Here is a 21,590-nt window from a genome sequence, read left to right as displayed (position 1 = left end):
CTTCTTTCTATGTCCTATTTACATCTTACTTCATTAATAAAATGTGCTATTCCTTTACTTTTTCCCTGTGCATTTAGGATTTACCAGTATGCAAAGCTGAATTATGTTAAAGCAGTCTCGTCAGACAAAAGGACTTTTGACAGTGACAGCGGGAGCAGTCACACACTCCTAAATCTGGATCCCAATAGTGTGGTCTTTTATGTGGGCGGATACCCACCAGATTTTACGGTAAGTAGAGCTATCACTCTAGATATAAAGATGTCTAGTCATCAAAACTACGGATTTTTAACCATTGAGTATTCTATGGCTAACACTTTTGATTATTTACACCATGTTATAGTGCCGCTTGGATGACAACACGTAGCTTAAACAATTTCATATATTTGCAATACATTTTAATAGTTCAGCTTTGCTATTTTCATGCCTTAAACATAATTAAAGTCAGTTTGATGTTTTGGTGGTGGTTGGTTTTTTTTTGATGACACTCTTATTTTTTGCAGCCTCCCGATAAACTAGATTACCGTCATTATCAAGGCTGCATTGAATTAGATAGCCTAAATGAGAATGTTATTAGTCTCTACAACTTCAAGAGGACATTTAATCTCAATACCACTGAAGTGCAACCATGCAGTAGGTAAGAAATAAATATAGCAAGTGTTTTACATTAAGAAATTCAAAAAACTTTATCACTGTAGAATTAAGATTAACTTTATTTGCTGTTGATGTGACCACTTAAAAATTACCGCTTGATAAAGCATTCACGTCCACAGCAGCTTCAGTTCATATGCTCTGTCACGCAAATATTCTAATACCCAGACATACACTCAAATGCCTCAGCTACACAGCATATAGTATTTGGCTTCTTTATAGCCTAAAGTTACATTAAAAAGAAACATCTGATCACTAAAACATTTTAAATAAGGTGTTTCTTCTCTAGAAACCATATCTCAATCCCAGTGAAGTTAATGGGAGGTTTGTCATTGTCTTCAGTGGGGCAGGATCTGGCATTAATAGAACCTGGTCAGCCTGTTACTGAATATTTTGTTTGAGGCTTTTTGAAAAATCACATTTATTGTGGTTCTTGTTATGTCCATGTGGTGGCAGTTGTTTGCTCCCATATATTCTGATTTGTGATGTGTCATTGTTACAGATATAAAGCAGAGTCGGACCAAAACTATTTTGAAGGCACAGGCTATGCACTTGTTACTGCTAAAGAATCAAATGCTCTTAATTTGGTCTATGAGCAGACAATTCAGACTACTGAAGATGAAGGTTTGGTGTTTTTTGCAGAAAATCAGGTAACTGATGGGATTATTCTACTTTTTGGGTACCATATAATTCTTATAATAATTTTAAGACTGAAATAAATTTTAAAAGTGCTTAGAATAATAGCTCCCCAAACTACCATAGTCATCTGTGAAATGGATTAGTAAATTCTCGTATGTTTTATTGCTATTGAATATTAATTGTAACACATTTTAGAAACAGCCATTTAAAGAACAGATGCTGATTATAGCACTGAACAGACAGTGCGAGATATTGTATGCTGAAAAGTTGCCCCATTACTCACTGGAATGACAGCATCTCCGGCCTAGAAGAAACAGGCTCATACGGAGAGTTGGTGGTAGCAAATGTTGTGATGAGCTGATAAGTTTTAAAGAAGGCTGTTCTTGATCCAATTAAATCTTTGTCTTGCTTTCAAGAGGAAATTACTATGGTAATGCGCACCCCCAAAATACCTCAGACAAATAGAAGGTGAAGAATAATTTGTAAAGATCTGACTTCACCCAAAGCCATTGAGGTTCTATGGAGGTACTTGGAGATGGAGGATGGAATAGAATTAATGAAAATGCAATAGACGGGCTGCAGTTTTAGCTGCTGTGACCCCGTATATGGAAAGTTTGGGCTAGTAGTTCTAAGTAGTCCCAGGTCTACTGAAATAGACCCCAGACAGAGTAAGGAAAATACATTGTTGTTATTATGCATCATGTTATAGATAAATGGTGTTTTGGTAATGTAAACTTTCCAAAGGGACTCTACACATTTTTTCGTTTAATCAAACCAGTTATTTTTGTGATATTGGTACATGACAAAGGAAATTGCATAACCCTAAAAACTGTAATAGTCATTTGTGCCTACCTTTCAAAATTATAGGCCAAATTCTGTTCCCAGTTACTTCAGTTGACCCTATTGACTCCAATGGAGTTGCACCATTGTAACTGAGGAGGAACGAGAGGAAAATTTGGCCCTATACTAGTATCTGAGATGAGTGCTATCTTGATTTAGGTATTGTGATTCAACCTGATTGGAAAGTTACAACGGAACATTTTTTTTCCATTAGAATTTGCCGATTCTGCAAAATCTAAATGTTTTGCAGAGACAGTTTGATTTTGCCAAAGTTCCAGTGGAAACCTGCCTGGTTTCCTGCAGCTTACTCATCCACCTCCTTGACAGCACAACTGGCAGGCTGCAGGGAGCCTGGGCTTCCAGTGTCCACAAGCACTGGGACTGCATTCCATTTATTTGGAGAATATTGAAATTTGGGAGGGTTGTTCCAAACTGGAACAAAATGGAATTACCTTTCTCTGCCGAGCTCTAGTTGTGATAGATAACAGAGGAAGGAGAAACTTAAGAGAACAGGTGATGATTCCTGTTGCCTTTGAGGCTTAAGGTAATGCATTGGGTGCTAGAACTAATCATAACATCGTCTGTTGTAAAACAACAAGAGTCCTGTGGCACCTTAAAGACTAACCAATTTATATGAATATAAGCTTTTGTGGGCAGAAATCCACTTCGTCAGATGCATGAAACTCATTGCCTGTTGTGTTACTTACCTAATAAGAATGCTCTAGACATACTTGGTATGTTTGCTACTACATTAAATAATTGCCTTATTTCTATAATAAAATTGAGTAAACACTTTGAAATAAAAAAATGCTATAGACATTTTGTAATGAGATATGATGATATGTTTTGGAGTTGATTCATTTTCATGAGTTTGAATTAATTATATTTATCATTAACATGAAACATTCTATTTACTCTTATCATTTCTTTTTTGCCAAAAACTTTGTTGTTATTATTTACTGTCATGGGAGACAGTGTGGCCTAGAGGACTGGGATTCAGTTGACCTGGGTTCTGTTTCTAGCTCTGCCACAGGCCTGTTGAGTGACCTTAGGCAAGTCACTTCACCACCCTGTGCCTCTGTTTCCTCATCTGTAAACACCTCCTTTGTAAAGTGCTTTGAGATCTACTGATGAAAAGCACTATATAAAAGTATTATTATTATTATTAAACTTTATTAAAATAATTCACACGAAAATGAAAATGCATATGATTTATTACACAGGGTTTTTTTTTTCTTATTGCAGGAACATTTCATTAGTTTGAGCATTGAAAATGGCCGTCTGGTGTTCAGATATAAACTTGACTCACAACCTCCAAAGAAAATAGCAAGCAATGGAGCAGTTGTAAACAATGGAATGTATCAGCAAGTATGTAATTTAAACAAATTATATCATTTATTAAAAGTACCATGAACTTCTGAAAATATAAAATCATAATGGCTGAAGCTAAACATCCTATTTCAAATTCTTCTGATTGTGAAATTTTGCCCTTTTTTTTGTAGATAATTAGGCTAGAAAAACACTAGCTTATGTGTGACGCTCATATGGAAATTTATCTTTATACTGCCCAATATCATGTATTCCTGTGGGTAAACTATTCCTGGCAGAATAAGCTCTGAGTTTTAAGACTTGCCTTCTTCCAAGTGTATTGCTTTATTTAAGGATTATAATATTGTAAATATTAACATTGTAAATATCAACATTATTTTAATGTTTAATGTTTAGTGTGGTGTTTTTATCAGATCGGTTTTAAGAAAAAGCTTTTAGCTGATCTTTATACAATTTCTTCATTTTTTAGCTGATCTGTTTAAAACAGTCCAGCTATTTTGTGGTGCTATTTATTTGAAATCTGCTGTGAAACACATAATCAAATCCCTTTATTGATGATTGGTTTGGCCAAAAGTATAGTTAAACAGTACTGTTAAAATAGACAGATTTTTCAAAAATAAGAAAACGTGACAGAAAAGTAAAAACAACAATGGTGTGTTTATGTAGGTATAAATTAGAAATGGGGAAATATTACAAATAACTATTTGTGAACATAAGTTCAGAATTTTAAATGACCTCGCTTATCTATGTCTCTTTTTTGTTCAGCTTTCCTTGAATATTTTAGCAAGTATGTTTACTGGCAGGAATGTATGCCCAAACAGCAGATTTTAGGAAACAAATGCAGAACATTCACAACAGGCACATCTTGAATTCATATATACGAATACTTACGCCAGAAGCCTACTTTTAAATGTCACACTCATCCAGTCAAGATGTGACCTGATGTGTCCAATCAAAACAGCTCAGTTTTGACTTACAAATGTAAAAAACAAAAGTAGTGCTCCCAGGGAACTGGCTGTCAGCAATTGGTAGGCAGAGAGCTGTTTGCATAGAATACAAATGGAATTTCAAACACCATATTAATCTGTGGAAATCCCAACCTGTTTGCAGACAATTTTCTCACAAACAAGAGGGCTAAATTTGATTAATAATTTGTGTATTGTAAATAGTTCATGCAGCTCTAGAGAGTGTGTGTGTATGCACTGAGAAAGGAGGGGCAGGAGTGGCTAACTGAAGTTCTGACTGTAGCTGGAACAACTGTAGAGACGCAAACTTAGTACTAAGATGAAACAAAACACCCTTTTGCTAATTAAGAAACTTACCACCTGATTTTCAGTGGTGCCAGCCACTCACATTCATGAACCAGAGTGATTCCAAACCATGTGAATATTCAGTTCTGCCACTCAACTTTGTGTGCCATACTCACTAGAAGGCAGTGGGTTCCAGTGGCTAGGACTGGAAGTCATGAAATCTGTGTTCTGTTCCCATCTCTGCCACTGATTCACTGTGTGAACTTAGAAAAGTCATGTCACCTCTCATCACTTCATTGTCTTTTGCAGTAAAATAGGCATAATGATACTTACTTTCCTTTCAAAAATGCTTTGAGATTGGCAGGTAAAATGCATAATCCAAGTACTAAGTATGATTATATCTATTCATTGCTAGACCGCTTGTGCACAAAAATCTGCATACATACTTAATTTAAGCATTTGTTACTTACAAAATATAGAGTAAATCCACTTGAATCAATGCAGTTACTCTGTATTTAAACTGTGTAAATCAGAGCAAAATTAGACGGTTTGTGTTATGCTATGTTTGCACATTTTAATGTGCTAAATTATTCTTGTTTCTTTTTTATGCACTAATTCTCACTATCTGTCCATTTCAGATTAAAGTATACATTTCTGGTAGACAAAAGCTTGTTATAGTTCAACATGGGATTGAAGTCAAAATGAATATTTTTAATTTCATCAAATACTATCTGGGTGGAATTCCATCTTCTCTGCGGGAACAGTGAGTTGTTATTTAAAAAAGTGAGCAGACCCAATCTTTCTGTAGGATACATACTCAAACCTCCCACTGACATCAGTTTTGGTGTGTATCCTATGGGAGGACTGGGCTCAGCTTCTGTACGTTGTATGTGATGTGAAAATATATGTAAAAATCTGTGAGTTGTGGGAAATCATCTGACCGTTTGTTAGTTGGGATGTGCTCTGGAGACAGGATGTGACAATGGGAATTTGTGTGAAATACGGATTCATCTGGGAATCTACTATTTTGTTTTTCTATTTCATATAATTCTATTGCCAGCACTGACTGACTGTTGTACTATTGAGTGATTGAGGTAACAAATTACTTTACTTTTTTCTCTCTCAATCCAGCTTTAATATCTCCACATCTCCATTCCGTGGCTGCATGAAGAATGTTAAAAACCCCATCACTGCATCTGTTATTTTTACTGAGACCATTGGTGTCAGTAGGAAGTGTTCAGATGACTGGAAGGTAATTTGCAAAGTTGCTTTTAATAAGTTTGTCATTCACAGATTAATTGAAGAAACCATTATATTACCTCGTCTGACCTCCCCTATATCACAAGCCATTAACTTTCACCCAGTTACTTCCTATTCAGCCTTGTGTTTGGCTAAAGCATAACTTCCAGAACGGTATTCAGTCTTGATTTAAAGACACCAAGAAATAGAGAATCCACCACTTTCCTTGATAGTTTATTCCAAAGACTGATCACTTACACTGTTAAAAATCTGTGCTGTATTTCTAATTTGAATTTGTCTGGCTTCAACTTCCAGCCATTGGTTCTTGTTATGCCTTTCTCTACTAAATTAAAGAGCCTTTTAGTACCTAGTATTTTCTCCCTGTGAAGGTACTTATACACTCTAATCAAGTCTTCTCTCAGTCTTCTTGTAGATAAATTAAACATATTGAGCTCTTTAATTCTCTCACTGTATGATATTTTCTCAAGCTCTTGATTAATCTTTACGGGTCTTTCCTGCACTCCCTCCAACTTTTCAGCTTCTTTTTTAAAATGTGGAAATCTCCTTACCCTCTTCACGATCCTCTTGTTTATACAACCCAGATCACGTTAGCCCTTTTGGCCACAGCATCACATTGGAAGGTCACGCTCAGTTGTTTGCCTATTGTGATCCCTATGTCCTTTTCAGAGTCACTGTTTTCCAGATTACTGTCCTCCATTTTTAGGTATGGCCTGTGTTCCTTATTCCTGAATGTCTAACTTTCCATTTGGGTGTATTAAAACACATTTTGTATGAATGGGCTCAGCTTACCAAGCTATCCAGGTCACAATGTATGACTGTTCTGTCCTCATGATTATTTAACATTCTGCCAATCTTTGTGTCAGCTGCAATTATTATTAGCAGTGATTTTATATTTGCTTCCAGATCATTGATGAAAATATTGAACAGTTGTTGGGCCCACTAGTATGGATCCCCACTAGAAACACCCCCACTCAATGATGATTTCCCTTTGGCAACTACTTTTTGAAATGTCAGCCTGTTCTTAATCCATTTAACCTGTGTTTTGATGTAGCACAGTTCTAATTTTTCAATCAGAATGTCAGGCGTACTAATTAAAATGCCTTACAAAAGTCTAAATATATTACATCTATGCAGTTATCTTTATCAACCAAACCTGCAATCTCATCAAAGCATGGCATCAAGTTTGTTTGATGAGACTTTTGTTTCCATAAAATCATGTTGACCATCCTTTATTATATTCCTGTACATCAGTTATTTATCAATTGAATCCTGTATCAGCTTTTCCATTGTTATGCCTAGGACTGATGTCAGGCTAACCAGTCTGTAGTTACTGAAGTCATATCACTTGCTGTTTTTTAAATACTGGCACAGCGTTAGCACTTGTCTAGTTTTCTAGAATTTCTCCACATTTTCAAGTTATGAACTTTTAGCAATTGACATTCTTAAATAATCTTGAATAATGTGACTAGAGGACCAGTAGCTGTCTCTACTTTGAGCAACTTATTGGGTGGTATTAAGTGTGTATGGCATCTGCATGGGTAGTTGTATATTGCTTCCTTTTCCTACCCCTGATGGATTCTCTGAGTTTTTGTCTGCATCCAATGACTGTCACAACTCCAAATCTGTCCCCAGAACCCTTTGTCACCATCACTATTCTTCCTGCTGCAGCCAATTGAGTGGGACTCCCTTTTCAACCCTGTGAATGCCACTTGGTTTGATCATGGAAGCCATTTCCTGATGACAGACTCCTGTCGCTCCTCCCCCTCCCTTACCACTGAGGTTAAGTCTGCTGCAACTACAGCTTTCTTGGCCTCACTGCCTAATGGATGAATGAAAGGGATTCAAATCTGAATGTACTCATTCCAGTCCAAAGTTCATTCATGTGGACACCGACCCTGCCGGCCTACTTTTTGTCTTTGAATATAGAATCATATGGCCTTTTCTGATAACGTAGACAGTAAACAGGGTAGAGTCATGTATTATACTAAACAGGCCTCACCTTACTTACACTGGTTGAAATCAATCCATGGATGCCAGCAAAGTGTATATACTTGTTCTGTACTTGGAAAGTCAGGTACCGTACTCTTAATTTATCTATTGTATGTTTTCAGTTAGAGTCCATTTATGTGTATATTAGCTTGAATAAAAGAGTGAGAGCCCAGTTTCATAATTTACCTCAGGCATTCTAGCAAAAAGTTGATAAATGAAAACCTAATTCATCATCTGTTTCTCTTTTAGCTTGTGAGATATGCATCTTTCTCCAGGAATGGAATACTGGGTTTGAATGCAGATGGTTTTCCATTTCCCGACAATTTCCAAGTTGGATTTGGCTTTCGTACGTCGGCACCCAGTGGAACGTTATTAAATTACAATTTATGGGTATGAAACGTTCATTTTTGTTTCTGGATTAAAAAACTCGGACAGGAAAATTTTGCAAAATCTCAAATTCTTGCAGAATGAGAAAACCATTTCCTGCCCACTCTACTCACAATAAGAGGTGATCAAGAAAAATTTGAGTTTTGAAATTTTTCACAGAAAAGATTAGACCTTTTTTTTGGTGGAAACTGTCTCTTAAAATGTTCCCATTTTCAACCATGGGTATTCACAGCACTCCTGCAGTGTGGGTAAACTTGGTTACAGAGAGATTAAATGATTTGCTTGCTAATATGAAGTGGCAGAGAGAAGTGACTCCATGGAGAGGGTAGTGTGTGGAAGAAGCTCCTGTGTGCTTGTGCTTCTGGAGGAAACTCTGGCATTTAGTAGGTGGGAATTTAATTCCTACCTTTGGTAAAAGTCAATTTAAAAAAAAATGTTTAAATAACTTTTTTATCTTTTTTATATTTTGCATCCCAAAGTTTGGGGGAGATTAGGATATCATTTCCCTTCTCCAGAAGCTGTTAGTTGCAGGGGGTCTGAAGTAATATCATTTGGGGGATTACCTTGGGAGAAGTACAGTTTTTGGGGTGACCCAGAACAGTTTTGTGGGAAGGAAGCTTTCTTCCCACAGAGCCGTGTTGGATTGCAAGGACTCTTGGGAGCAATGCATGCTGCTCCCCTGTTCTTACCATTGGGAATTGGGTTTATGGTGATATCAGGAAAACCTGAAGGAGCCTATATTTAATAACTTTATAGGGTTATTTTATTTTTTAGCCTAATCTTCTTACCATCTTTCTGAGAGATGGCTTTATAATTGTAAAGATGAAAGATGAGGAAAAACAATCCAGCAAGAAATATGAAGATGGTTCAATGCATTATGTGTCAGTAATCAAAGCCGACAACATGTAAGTCCAGTTCTTTATTTGGTTTGTTAATGGAATGCAAGCTTTGGTTAGAAAGAGAAGATTGTAGAATTTTTTCTTGACCTGATGTTTGGTTATAAAATGGGTACCTAGTTAAAACTAAATTATGTATTGTGCTAGCAGTGGACATGGACATTCTGAAGCAGTGGAAGATTCTTGGTCTGTTCATTGGTATATCAGTACCTAGTGAGTTCCAGTTCAGCTCCTGAATGTCACAGCAACGCTGATAGTCTGAGCTTTCAAACCAAAAGTCTTGAGCCTGCTTTTCTGTGCACTAAGTGTCTTTGTGGTTGACAAGTTGTAGCTTTGGGCAGCTTCTCGCACTCATAGCATTGGCATCTTGGAGTGTAAATTGCAAACCTATCTAATGCAGATGTTTTTAAAGTACTGAGGAGGAAAGGTAATATCTCTCCTAAAACAATGAGAGTTCCGTGGCATTTTAAAGACTAACAAATTTAATTTTAGCAGGCATAAGCTTTTGTGAGGCTCAGCATCTGACGAAGTGAGCTGAGCCTCACGAAAGCTTATGCCTGCTAAAATTAAATTTGTTAGTCTTTAAAGTGCCACAGAACTCTCTTTGTTTTTGCTGTATACAGACTAACATGGCTACCCCTCTGGATCTCTCCTAATTTTGTCAGTGTTGATCTGATAAGTAAATGAAGAGACAATTTACTTAAATTTATCTAATTTACTGAAAATTAAATGACTTCTAAAACACACTGGTCTCTATAGGGTTATGTAAAATAAGACCTGTGCTGGTTAAAAAAGAAGAGTTGGAAATATAGCCTGTGGTTGTATTAAAGTCTTGGGCTAACGATAGCTTTCTGAGTTTCCTATAGTAACAGCATCTAACTTGTCAAGTTCTGTTCTCTTGTGACATAAGGGGTGAAATCCTGGCCCCACTGAAGTCAATTGAAGTTGTGGCGTTGACTTCATGGTGGGTCAAGATCTCATCCAAAGAATGTAGGGGAACATTCTGTTCTCACTAACTGTACTGCACCATTTTAAATACGTTTATATCAGTGAACCAGTACTGGTATAAAATTCATGGAAGTGATAGGAGACCAGGCCTGAAAACTCCATCAGAATTAAAATGTAACCGGAAGGTACATGTGTCTCAGATCTTTCTTTTTTTTTTTTTTAAATAAAAATTATATTCATTTAGCTGGTTAGTGTATTTTTGTTAATTTTTTCACTTATTTTTATTCATCTCATTTCAGGGTAAGTTTGCTGGTTGATGACCTGCCTGTGTCAATGACATTTGAACCTCAAGGAAAACTTAGAAAATTAAATCAACCTATAAACTTTGGCGGGGATAATTTTGAAGGTTGCATCTCCAATGTCTTTATACAGAGGTACTTAACTTGGGAATATTTGTAGTTGCAGATATTGGGATAAAGAGAGAAATGTCCTGTTTTCCTTTATGAGTAATTGGAATTGCTTCTCACTAATCTTCATTTCTTCTAAATACATGAAACCTTGCTGAATGCATAACCTTGTTGCACAAGAAATAAATTCTTGTATTTGGCCAGTTCATCTATTTTGTAAGATTTAATGGAGTTTAATGTAATTATCTGGCTGCCTGTGTATTTTTGGTGATTACAACGTAGCCACAGATGTTTGAAAATGTTGGGCCTTGCAATATACCAAACCCAATATAATAATGCTTTTAAACCAAACTTCTAATAAAGGAATAAAATTCAGAGTGATCTTCTAGTCTGGTCCAGAAGGTCTGACTCTGCCAGGGTAGTTGTATTGCAGCTTCCTTTTCTCAATGGCAACAGCATTTTTTCAAATAGGTAGTTTTTTGTAGACTGCTAAACTCAATAGAGGATGCAGCAGCAGTGGTTTCCCTCAGTAGTTTGGCTGTAGAAGAGGTGGGATTTTTCAGGCAAGAACTCCAGGCTACAGGCTCCTTTCATTTGTCACAACCTTCCCACCCAATAGGTCATGCAGCATCTTCCAGGTTTATTGTTCTCCCAAGGAAGCGGCAGATATTTTTAATTAGGCTTGGCCTGCTAATGCTGACAGAGTTACAGCGCTGGATGCTATATGCCATCTACTATATAAGTGGGTAGGATTTCCTGGTGGCATCATATGATAATGCAAAATATATTAGTTCTTATGACAGTAATTCTGGGATGTGCCTGTGCCAAGAGTTAAGAATCACTAATATAAACCATAATATTGTGACAGAAGAAAATTGGTAGATGTCCCTTGAACAGACTGTCACTGAGTTTAGATCTACCTTGTAAGGGTATATGTCCAAACAGTACAACTTTAGAATACATGGTGGTTTTCATTAAAGAGTAGGGATGATAAAGGGTGGTCTCCTATAGCACATAACTCATTCTCACTCCTTATGTTCATTCCTCATTCTAGGAGTGATCAGATCCCTCAAGTTCAAAATCTAATCAGTTATACTGAGAAAACTGACGTATCCGTGGGAGCCTGCAGGCTATACAAGTCATCCCGGCCAATGCTGTTGAAAGAATTAGCAGATCCTAACAGCTCTAAGATTTTCAAGGTATGTTTATCTTTACTATAAACTCCAATCCATATTGATTCTCAGTCTTAGGCTCCACCACTGTGGGCTGGCAGTGCTGAGGAACTGATGTTATTCCTTTTCCGTCTAGCATCTGGAGCAGACTCTCCCTTCCTCATATCTGATGTTCATCATCTAACTGCTCAAGAGTGATAACAATTCATTAGCCACTCAGAAAAGGATGTTGACTGATTCTGATGGGAACTCTGAAATATGAATATTGATTTATTCTCTTACCTTTATCCATATTAAGGATTTAAATTCTGCCTTGTAATTACAGAAGGAAAAGCACCTTGCTTATCTGACAGGTGCTGAAGTGCAGCTAGACCAGAAAAGCTGTGTTTTACCAACTCAGCTAAATGTCATCAATGGAGCTTATCAGTTGGGCAACACTCCCAACAGTCATTTGCTGTATACATTTTCCCAGACATCACTGACAGACAGGTAATGTGATTGTTCTCCACTCTATTCCTAATCCTGTATTCTTCAATGAAGCTTGAACCTTGAGGTACTAAGGGTTAGGATTTCCCAGTGTGCATCTCTCTGGGAATAGTGGAGTGCACCATGATTGTTTCGTTCTGTTACGGTCTTGACAGAGAACTTTATCTTCCAATCATTGTTTCTACAAACCAAAGCTGAACAGGTTGCCCGGAAAGAGATGCTAGAATTTAGTGCACACAGAGGCCCAATCCAATAGTCTGAATCTGCCAACATTAGCCCACATTCAGGAAAGTGAATGGTGGAAAACTTAATTATGATTCCAACCAAAAGCCACTAATGTGTTAACAAATTATTTGTGTTTGTATGTCAAAAACTCTTCTCCTACAATCCATCATAACAGTTAAGACCAGACTGGATGCTTCTGTTATTGGTTCCTGGGATGGAATTATCTGAGACTAATGGCCACATTTTTTCAGAAGAATGTCCTTGTCTGTTGAAGTTTCTCTTTCTCTTGGTTTTCCAAGACTAGAATGCGGGACACATTATATGGTCCCTCTGTTCAGAGAGGATTTTTAATTAAATTAAATGGCTACCGAACAGTGAACATATCCACTGGCCTTGAGTACTCTTTATCCTCCGCAGTACTGAGTGCATCATCAGCATTCAAATACTTAATAGTAATCTCATTTTGATGTACTGGTATTACAAGAATATATATGTTTTCCAACTTGATTCACATGCAACTTCCTGCACAGAACAATGACAATAAATACAATGTTTCTGATCACATTTACATCCAGTGTTATAATGATAACTCCATCGACTTCAGGGGAGTGACTCCTGATTTACACTGGTGTAACTGAGAGCAGAATTAGGCCCTTGCATCTGTCTAAAGGGATGGAAGGGTATGACAATAAGCAAAACAAGGCCACCTTTTTAATGTCTTCTCTGCTGCTCTCTTTCCACTAAAGGTCACATTTTTCAGTAGACGTACGGACTGCATCATCAGGAGGACTGATATTTTTTGTGGGAAATAAGCCTGAGAGCTCTTATATGGCTCTTTACATTTCAAAGGGACGTTTTGTCTTTTCATTTGGTGCTGGAGGAAAGAAAATTAAGATCAAAAGCAAAGCAAAATACAACGATGGGCAGTGGCACACTGTAAGTATTATGACATTGAGGACAGAATTAACTCTATGAACCACTGCCAAACATGAACTGCACTCCACATGCACAGCCATAAGTGCTCAGCATTTTAAAATGCTGGGTGTACATTCACCTGAACCTTGTGGAGCCAGTTCATGTGGCTGAAGGTTCGTGTGGATGACAAGTCTTTGTTGACAGATAGCTTATTGCAGTATCCTAGTTCTTAATGCAGTTAGTATTGTAATAATACTTGATTACTTTAGGAAAGATCCCCCCAAAAGGGAACATTAAGGTAGATAGTATGAGTCTGTGGGGAGGGGACATTGTGGTATAAGGTATTATTCTGATGCCCATTGGTGTATATCTAGAAAGTCAATGGAAATACTCTGGTTCTATACCGGAGTAATGAAGAGTGGAATCTGGATAACTGATGCATTTCTGGTTGTGCAAAATACTCCTAGTTTTCTAACCTATAAGGTATTTGAAAAAGCATTTTGCTCACCTACTTTCTTTATATTTTTCTATTTTCAAGTAAGCCTCAAAATATGTTTGCTGATTTTAGGACTGAACTGTCTATAACTTGATGGATAGGATCCTCAGAAGAACCTAAATGGTTTAGGAGCACAAGTTCCATTGCCTTTCATTGGGACTTGTGCTTCTTCCTCACATAAGTGATTTTGAAATCCCACCCAATGTGTCTAATGGTAATTATGCTTTTTTCCACAAAGGTGGTATTCAGCATAGATGGGAAGAATGGCCGTCTTGTTATTGATGGTCTAAGGGCCAGGGAAGGAAAATTGGCAGGTAATTCCACCTTCAGCACTAAACCACCAGTCTATCTGGGTGGACTTCCATCCCTGAAAGTACAGGTAAGTAATTAAGATTTTGGGTTTTTTTGAGTGCACTACAGATGAAGACACTGAAGTAATATAATTGTAAAGGGAAGTCATAATGATGAAAGGGATTTAGATTATTAAGGCCATGGTGTTCACATGGTGTTCACAACTCCTAATTATAGATCCCCATTCCTCAACTGCATGCCCAACCCTCATCTTGACACAAATTATCAGCATTTCAGTCTATAAATTGATTGCAGCCATGTGCTGCTCCTGATTTCCTTTTACCTCCAAAACTCAAATTCTTTTTTCTCTAAGAGCTCCCTTCCCCTTATAATGTTGCTTCAGCAGACATTTAAGGTATCTCCATCTACACTAGATTTAGTAATACAAGAGGAAGGGATTTCCTACTTATTAATTACTGTGATTTTAGGAGGGATTATAAATACAGAACCTGATTCTAATCTTAGGTATGCATTGCATTTGTTACCTTTAAAAATGATCTGTTAGGTACGTGCATCACTACACAATAGCTGGTTGGGATGGGTAGGTGGTTAGTATTTGAAATCAGAATTAGACTGTTAGATTGTCAACATTTTGATGTATCACTGGAAGACAGCTATTCTACAAATAAGATTTTACAATAACTCTTTCAAGATTTCAAAGTTTCTAGCTCGCTTGCCTCTTTCATGATTTACTGGCATTTCTTTCATGACATTGTACACATTTTCACTGTCTCAGATAGAGTCTTTAGGTGCACTTCATACTTGCATTTTCCACCATCAAACAATGCTAAAGAACTGGTTGGCTGATGTATTACTAAAATAATAGCCATCATGCTTTAATTAATTATCATTATTATAATTTCTCATATTTTTAAATATGTTTTCAGAATATACCAAGAAAGAGTTTTGTGGGTTGCCTGAAAAATTTTAAAATGAATGGAAAGTTCATGAATGCTCCTCATCGGAACACTGGTGTTCTTCCATGTTTGGATGGCTCTTTGGAGACTGGGATATATTTCTTTAATGAAGGGGGCTATATCATTGTTGGTAAGTAGCGTAGTAATCACACTACATGCAGCTATGTCTTTATTATCTAATAAACTGATGGATCGATCGATAATTTTTATAGAATACAGATATAGCTCCATGTAGTGTGTGTGTATGTATGTGATATTTTTCTTTCTTTAATGTGCTGTTCTAATTATTCTCCCTTCTTCCCCTCCCACACCTTCAGATAACTCTTTTGTGATGGGTTTGGAATTTAAGATCATATTTAACGTTCGTGTGAGAAGCCTAACAGGTGTCCTATTCCATACTGGAAACAAACAAGACAACTATTTAACTGTTTACATGGAGGCAGGAAAGGTAAGTATGGGGTTTTTTCTGTTTGAACTGTATTACCATGACTCAGAAGAGAGTGACCTTAACTTGAACACCAAACTAACTTCGTAAAAAAAAAAAAAAATTTTTTTTTTTAAACATTGTGGTGTTTTATAACCATCTCTTGGGAGCTTGAACCTTACATCTGCTACCATACCAGTATGAACAGCTTCCACTGTATGCACATAGGCTTGCACAGAGCATCTTCACAACAGTGCAGGGTGGAGAGGAGTGGCACAGAATCGTCCTCTCCTCAGGACAAGGAGCACCTGTGCTACTCTGCTCCTACAAAAATCTACAAGGGTTTTGGCCAGTAGATCATGGACCCATTAGATGTGTCCTCACTCCTCCTTCACCCAGCTGCTAGGAAGAGCACAGCCATGGATCTCAACTTGTGCAGCTCCCTATATAGTTTCTCCATAATTGTCTGTACACACCCACTGCAGAATCTCAGCAGTTTCTATTTTATTATCTTTTTCAGTAGCTGAAGGGTCAGTGTCAGGGGGGTTGAAGGAAACTAGGGGAAGGAGGCAAGGGGGTGGATTTATGTGTGTATAAAGTATAAACTATCCTTTCTTAGGACTCTGTAAATGGAATCTACCTTCCTTTAAGGAAGACTGTTTGGGGGATCAAATACTTTGACTGTGTCTCTTAAAGTGTTGGTGAAATGCACCAATCATAGAGTTCAGTACATTGTTTAGAATAGCATATTGTTTTGTCTCTCCTTTAACTTGTAACTTGAAAGATGACTGTTTTACAGGTCACTGCCTCTGGAAATTATGGTGCTGGAGCATTCCAGACATCTGTCACTCCTCAGCAGTCTGTGTGCGATGGGCAGTGGCACTCCATAGAAGGTACTGTATCCTCTTGCCCGTTCTTCTGAAACTGGAAGGGGTGGGGGAGACAACAAAGACTGTCGCAGCCCCAAATTTTATGCCTAAGCCTTTATAGACTAAGCAATTCCATTGCTGTTTCTTCTGAGAACACTCTGTAGCATAATAACAGGTTGTAATTATTTAAGACTGCACATAGGGGAGAGAACCTTTGGGCTTTTATGTTGAATGCTTTCTCATCCCCATAGATATTTTGATATGTCGGTTTGACTTTGGAATAATAGTGAAATAAAACTTCCCCTATAAATCACATTCCTGCAAGACAAATACGTCTTATAACAGTAGGTCACAGCTAGTGGATGCTTGACTGGAGCAAAGTTACTGATTTACCAAATTTCTTACAGTAACCCAGAAACGGAACATTGTGCAGCTATATGTAGATACAAATAGTAACTACACGGTTGGATCCTCTGCCTCACTTTCCGCTAACGTGGGTCATCCACTTTATTTTGGAAGAACTCCAGGTAATATTACTTCAAGTTAATCTTTTGTTGCTCCTCCTGGTATTTTTTTTGTGTTTTGGTTTTGTTTTGTTTTTAAATCAACCACACTATGGGCCTTGGGATCTCCTATGAGGAAAAAAACAGGTGACAGAAGACTTAGCTTCTATTATCTCATCATTTTTTAACAGATAGGCAGGGGGATAGGTTGACATAGCTCCAGCGGTCAGGGGAGTGGTTTTTTCATACTTTGACTGACATTAAGCCAATATAACTTTCATGTGTTAACCAAACCCCTCCATCTCCCCCACCACCAGAATTGGTAAAAGGTCCACCACTGTAAACCCACAGATCTGTTGTGTATCTTTGGAGGTCAGTACCATCCATTGTGGACCCTGCGTTTTTGCACTGCTTCCCAGCCTCCTCACTACTCCCCAGTCTGCCTGGCTCCATCAGGGTCTGTTCTGTCAATACCTCTTTTCTCCAGCTCCCCAAGTTAGATCCATGAGCAGAGGGAACTCTGACTAGCCACCTGGGTCAAAAAGGGGTAATACTATAAACATTACAATATATATATTGGGCTTGATGGCCTCCTCTGTTTTCACCCAGTCTAAGTTAGGTGTCCCCAGAATGTTCACGGAGGAATTAAAAACTGGTGGTGGAGTCTGATATTTTCGTTTATACAACATCCTACTTCTCTGAATGCAGGAGGAACCAAAAGCAGAAAGGATAAGTTAATCATAAGCCCTCACCTATGACAAAAGGAATATGTTAACCTGCCCAGGAGTTTTGGACTACATGGGCAGAGAGACTTTTTGTGAGCATTGTTTTGAGTGGGAGGAGGGAGAACACACAACTAGGCAGTGGCTGAGACAGCATGATGTGACCCTGAGAGAACCCTAGAAACAGGTGCTGGATTGGGGGTGCTGGTTGAAAGAAGCTTGGGCCTGTAAGATAAGAAACTACTCCTTCCAGTTATGTCAAATGAAAGATGGATTTACACCCATCAATCTCACTGGGGTTTTAATTCAACCCATAACAAGGTTTCACCCAGTTCATAACAATAGCAAAACATGGTACAATGCAGTCCTTTTAAAAATTATTTTATTTACCATAGTAAAGTAGTTGAGTTCATCTTGGAATGTTGCCATCATATTACATTCTGAAAGCAAAAACTATCCAATCCTCTCACTGATCACAGGTATCAAAGGAAACGTTTTAAAGCTGCCAGCCTGCTGTATGCAATGCTTTACAAAACTGTTCATATTATTTAGCTGCTCTTTCTTCCTTGTCTTTACAGCAAATTTGGAAACACCGTGGCTTCCTGTTCAGGACTCATTCCATGGCTGTCTGCAGAATATTCAAATAAATGACAAGCCTGTCTCTGTCAGCAAAATTTCAGAGGTTCATGGTGTAGTCAGCTTGCATGGATGCCCTGCCAATTAACTTTACATTACATGTTACATGTTAAGGGAATTATCTGTACTCTCGTTGGGTTCGGTCTCATAAGGTACTGATGAATTACTGCAATATGGGTTCTCCTTCACTGATCACTCTGTTACTCTTATCAATTATGATGTTCAAAATGGCTTACAAGTTGAGGCATCTCTGGAATGGTGGACTGTGCCAAAGCTAGACTCCTTATTAAATTTTATTCCTTTCCAGAGTAATTCATTGGGTGTGTGACATATATACATAAAATATAAAATAGTATTGTATATACACATAGTGGGCAAAACACTGCTTCAGTCTCGCTGGTGTATAATTAGAATAACTCAGTTGACTTAACTTGAGTTATTTTGGATTTACGCTGATGTGAGTGACCGCAGAATGTGGCCTAATATAAATAATTTTATAAAAAAATTAATTTCTTTGGGTTGATGAACAGTGTTTGTACTGAAGTGTACATTAATATTAAAAAATAACAATAATATAAATGGAGTTTGAAGCACTTTAAAGAGTAGAACTATGGGAGATTATTGCTGTGCTAAGAGTTCTGGAACCAAATAAATGCAATATGCTCTTTTTAAATCTTCCATATTCTTATTTGGATGTAAAGAGTAAATTCCTTTAACACCACTTTTTCTTTAACTTGTTATTCACCCACAACCAAATCCTGCTTGTTTTATGAGAGTAAGCCCACTGACTTCAAGGAGACAAGTTGCCTGAGTAAGCAGGACTGGGCCCATTGTCTCTGGTCCACAGTATTTAGAAATGAAACACTCTGATTAAGATAATTTTCCCTGTCGATTTCACTGCCAGGAGAGATGCTCTGTTTGTTGTCATGATGAAATGAAGGCAAGACAGATTTATTAAAATAGAAGTACCTAGCACACTTATACAGCACAAGTGGCAACACTAAAACCAAGAAAATGCTTAGTTTGACATTCAGGTTTTCATTTTTTGTCCAACCATGATCCCACAGCCCAGCAAACCCTGTGTGTGCATTATTTTTATGGATATGGGGCTGGCCTGAGTAGACGTTGTGGGGCTTCAATCACCACCTTCATTCAAGCCCAGCATTTTCACCTTATTTAAGTTTTAATCCACTCCCCAGTGCATAGCTCCTATCTTCGTCTGAAAACTGCACTTGCTTTGCACCTTCCAGGGCTGGTAAGTCTCTTTGGAAGCTCTACTGTTGTTCCTAAAGCTCTAATGTTGTGCCACTAGGTGACATAAGATGGCAGTAAAAACAGGTCCTAGGCTCTCGTTTATCTCCATGATGTGTCTAATGCCATCCAACCCAGGATTTGTACATTAAAGTGTTTGATACAAGATGCAGAGTGGGTAGTAAAACATGCTGCCTAGTGAGATGGTCCTTATGGATTTGACAATTAATTTCATAGAAAACCTTGTAGCTTCAATGTTTGTGTTTGAAAATTAAACCAAAAAAACCCTCCACTACACCAAAGCTGTGTGTTGCACCTTTTTTGATGGCAAAGCCAGCCCTCTCTTTGCTGGTATGAAGAGCCCTGTGGCAGCAGAGCCAGTGCAGTTCTGCTGCTCTCTAGTGGGGATGGGGACAGAGTGTGGGGAAACTGCATAGAAGATGAGGTGTGACAGGGACTACTAGAGGATATGCCGGTGCATGGATCCACCTGTATCACGCTCCCTGGAGGCAACATAAGGGCCCTTAAGCTATTTCAGCAGAGTGGCTCCACAAGCTGGGTGGGAAAATACTTCTCTACCAAAGGAATCTGCCCAGTGCCTGACTAGCTGGGAGCTGGACTCTGGATTTGACACAGAGCAGGCAGCAGCTGGTTACTATTTATATAGGATGTGTCTCCATATGGTTCAAGTACATTTCCAATAGGTAGGTTAGCCAAAACTATTGAAAGGTGAAGTGATTTTACAGCCGTAGTTCGCATTAACATTTCCCAGTGCAGGAAGGGGAAAATAGTTAAAGACCTGGTCAAATTCCCCAGCAGGATTCCCATAATTCCTATCTGCCAAACTGCTCCCTGTACCAGAGGCCTCCTGACTCCCAAAGTCATGAGGAGTCAGCCTCATCCTGCCCACAGCCCAGGAAGGGCGAAGCTCTTGTGTTTCTTAGGTTCTAAGGCCCGAAGAGACCATTGGTATCCTATGGTCTGACCACCTATATGTCACAGGCCATAGAACGTCCCCAAAATAATCCCTAATTTTGCATAGCTGAGATTTAGTATCACCGCTCAAGGCAGATCTTGGATTCCAATCCCTTTGCAACTAGGTTCCTTTAGCCAGGCCTAGTTCCAGTGATGACTGGAAATGAGTGAAAATACATTTAGAAAGCTTTATTAAATAAGCTCTAATGATTAGTGTTCCCATAGCAGACTGGTTGTCCTATAGCATCAGTTTGCCTTGGCAACTTGTGCCAACAAGTAAAACAACCAAGAGCTTGGATATATGCACCTAGACACAGATAAACCTTCAACAGGCTGATAAACACCTACTGAAAATCCTTTAGCATGTAGCTCCCAAAATCACTGGGCAATCCCTACATTAGGGAGAAATTTGTTTCTGATCAGAGTACACTGGTAATTTAAAAAAATCTGATTACACAAAGAAATTCAGGTACTAAACATGGAGCTACAGATCATACACTACACCTGATCTGCGTATGAAATATTCTGAGCTTTCCCAAATGGAAACAATCTTCTTTCCTGACAATGAGGGTTTGTTCATTTGAATAGCTGAAGATCATCAACTGTAGAGATGATGTACTGAAACAATTACTTTTATTTAAGTTCACTGAGGAATTGATTTTGGTGTAAACCGCCCCCCCCGCCACACCCCCTCCCAAAAAAAACAAAAAACCCCCAAAAACCTTGTATTTATTTTATACAAACCAAGAATGAATGAATCCTATTCTCCAATCAAACGTTAACAGCATACATGGCCATATGCAGTACTTGATAACAACCTGGCCCAAGTTTAGTAGTGTCATTATAATTATTAACGTTACCAAGGCATTCCTCACCATAATATTGGCACCTTATGGTAACTCACCCATAAATTATTTAATTCCTTGGGCTATAGCACTTCATACTTGATAATCAATCAACTCCTACATCTCAATAGAAATAAACAACTATTCAATACCTTTCCATGTTATTTGCAGCTCAGTAGTTGGCTTTATTTTTGTTTGTTTTTCAGGTCT

At 38.0% G+C, this 21,590-nt stretch overlaps 1 protein-coding gene across 4 annotated transcripts in view; it reads left to right on the top strand.

Annotated features, from left to right (window-relative positions):
• The window catches only part of LAMA3 (laminin subunit alpha 3), a 164,520-nt gene extending 144,626 nt beyond the window's left edge, over window positions 1-19,894 (top strand). For all 4 annotated transcript variants that reach the window (XM_067546559.1, XM_067546549.1, XM_067546542.1 and 1 more), the window contains 18 exons: window positions 78-228; window positions 501-634; window positions 1,151-1,298; window positions 3,373-3,495; window positions 5,345-5,469; window positions 5,838-5,958; window positions 8,205-8,345; window positions 9,117-9,247; window positions 10,486-10,620; window positions 11,648-11,792; window positions 12,091-12,254; window positions 13,223-13,412; window positions 14,126-14,266; window positions 15,126-15,285; window positions 15,473-15,603; window positions 16,379-16,472; window positions 16,856-16,975; window positions 18,252-19,894. In XM_067546559.1, coding sequence (XP_067402660.1) covers window positions 78-228; window positions 501-634; window positions 1,151-1,298; window positions 3,373-3,495; window positions 5,345-5,469; window positions 5,838-5,958; window positions 8,205-8,345; window positions 9,117-9,247; window positions 10,486-10,620; window positions 11,648-11,792; window positions 12,091-12,254; window positions 13,223-13,412; window positions 14,126-14,266; window positions 15,126-15,285; window positions 15,473-15,603; window positions 16,379-16,472; window positions 16,856-16,975; window positions 18,252-18,397 — 2,500 coding nt within the window. In that variant the 3' untranslated portion in view covers window positions 18,398-19,894. The remainder of the gene's footprint in view (window positions 1-77; window positions 229-500; window positions 635-1,150; window positions 1,299-3,372; window positions 3,496-5,344; window positions 5,470-5,837; window positions 5,959-8,204; window positions 8,346-9,116; window positions 9,248-10,485; window positions 10,621-11,647; window positions 11,793-12,090; window positions 12,255-13,222; window positions 13,413-14,125; window positions 14,267-15,125; window positions 15,286-15,472; window positions 15,604-16,378; window positions 16,473-16,855; window positions 16,976-18,251) is intronic.
• Window positions 19,895-21,590: the final 1,696 nt, after the last annotated feature.

This window comes from Emydura macquarii, unplaced genomic scaffold, assembly GCF_026122565.2.
Source record: "Emydura macquarii macquarii isolate MOO-44397 ecotype Brisbane River unplaced genomic scaffold, CSIRO-AGI_Emac_v2 contig_212, whole genome shotgun sequence".
Classification (NCBI taxonomy): Eukaryota; Metazoa; Chordata; order Testudines; family Chelidae; genus Emydura; species Emydura macquarii.
The sequence above is the reverse complement of the archived record's forward strand: the minus strand, read 5'-3'. Positions and strand labels throughout refer to the sequence as shown.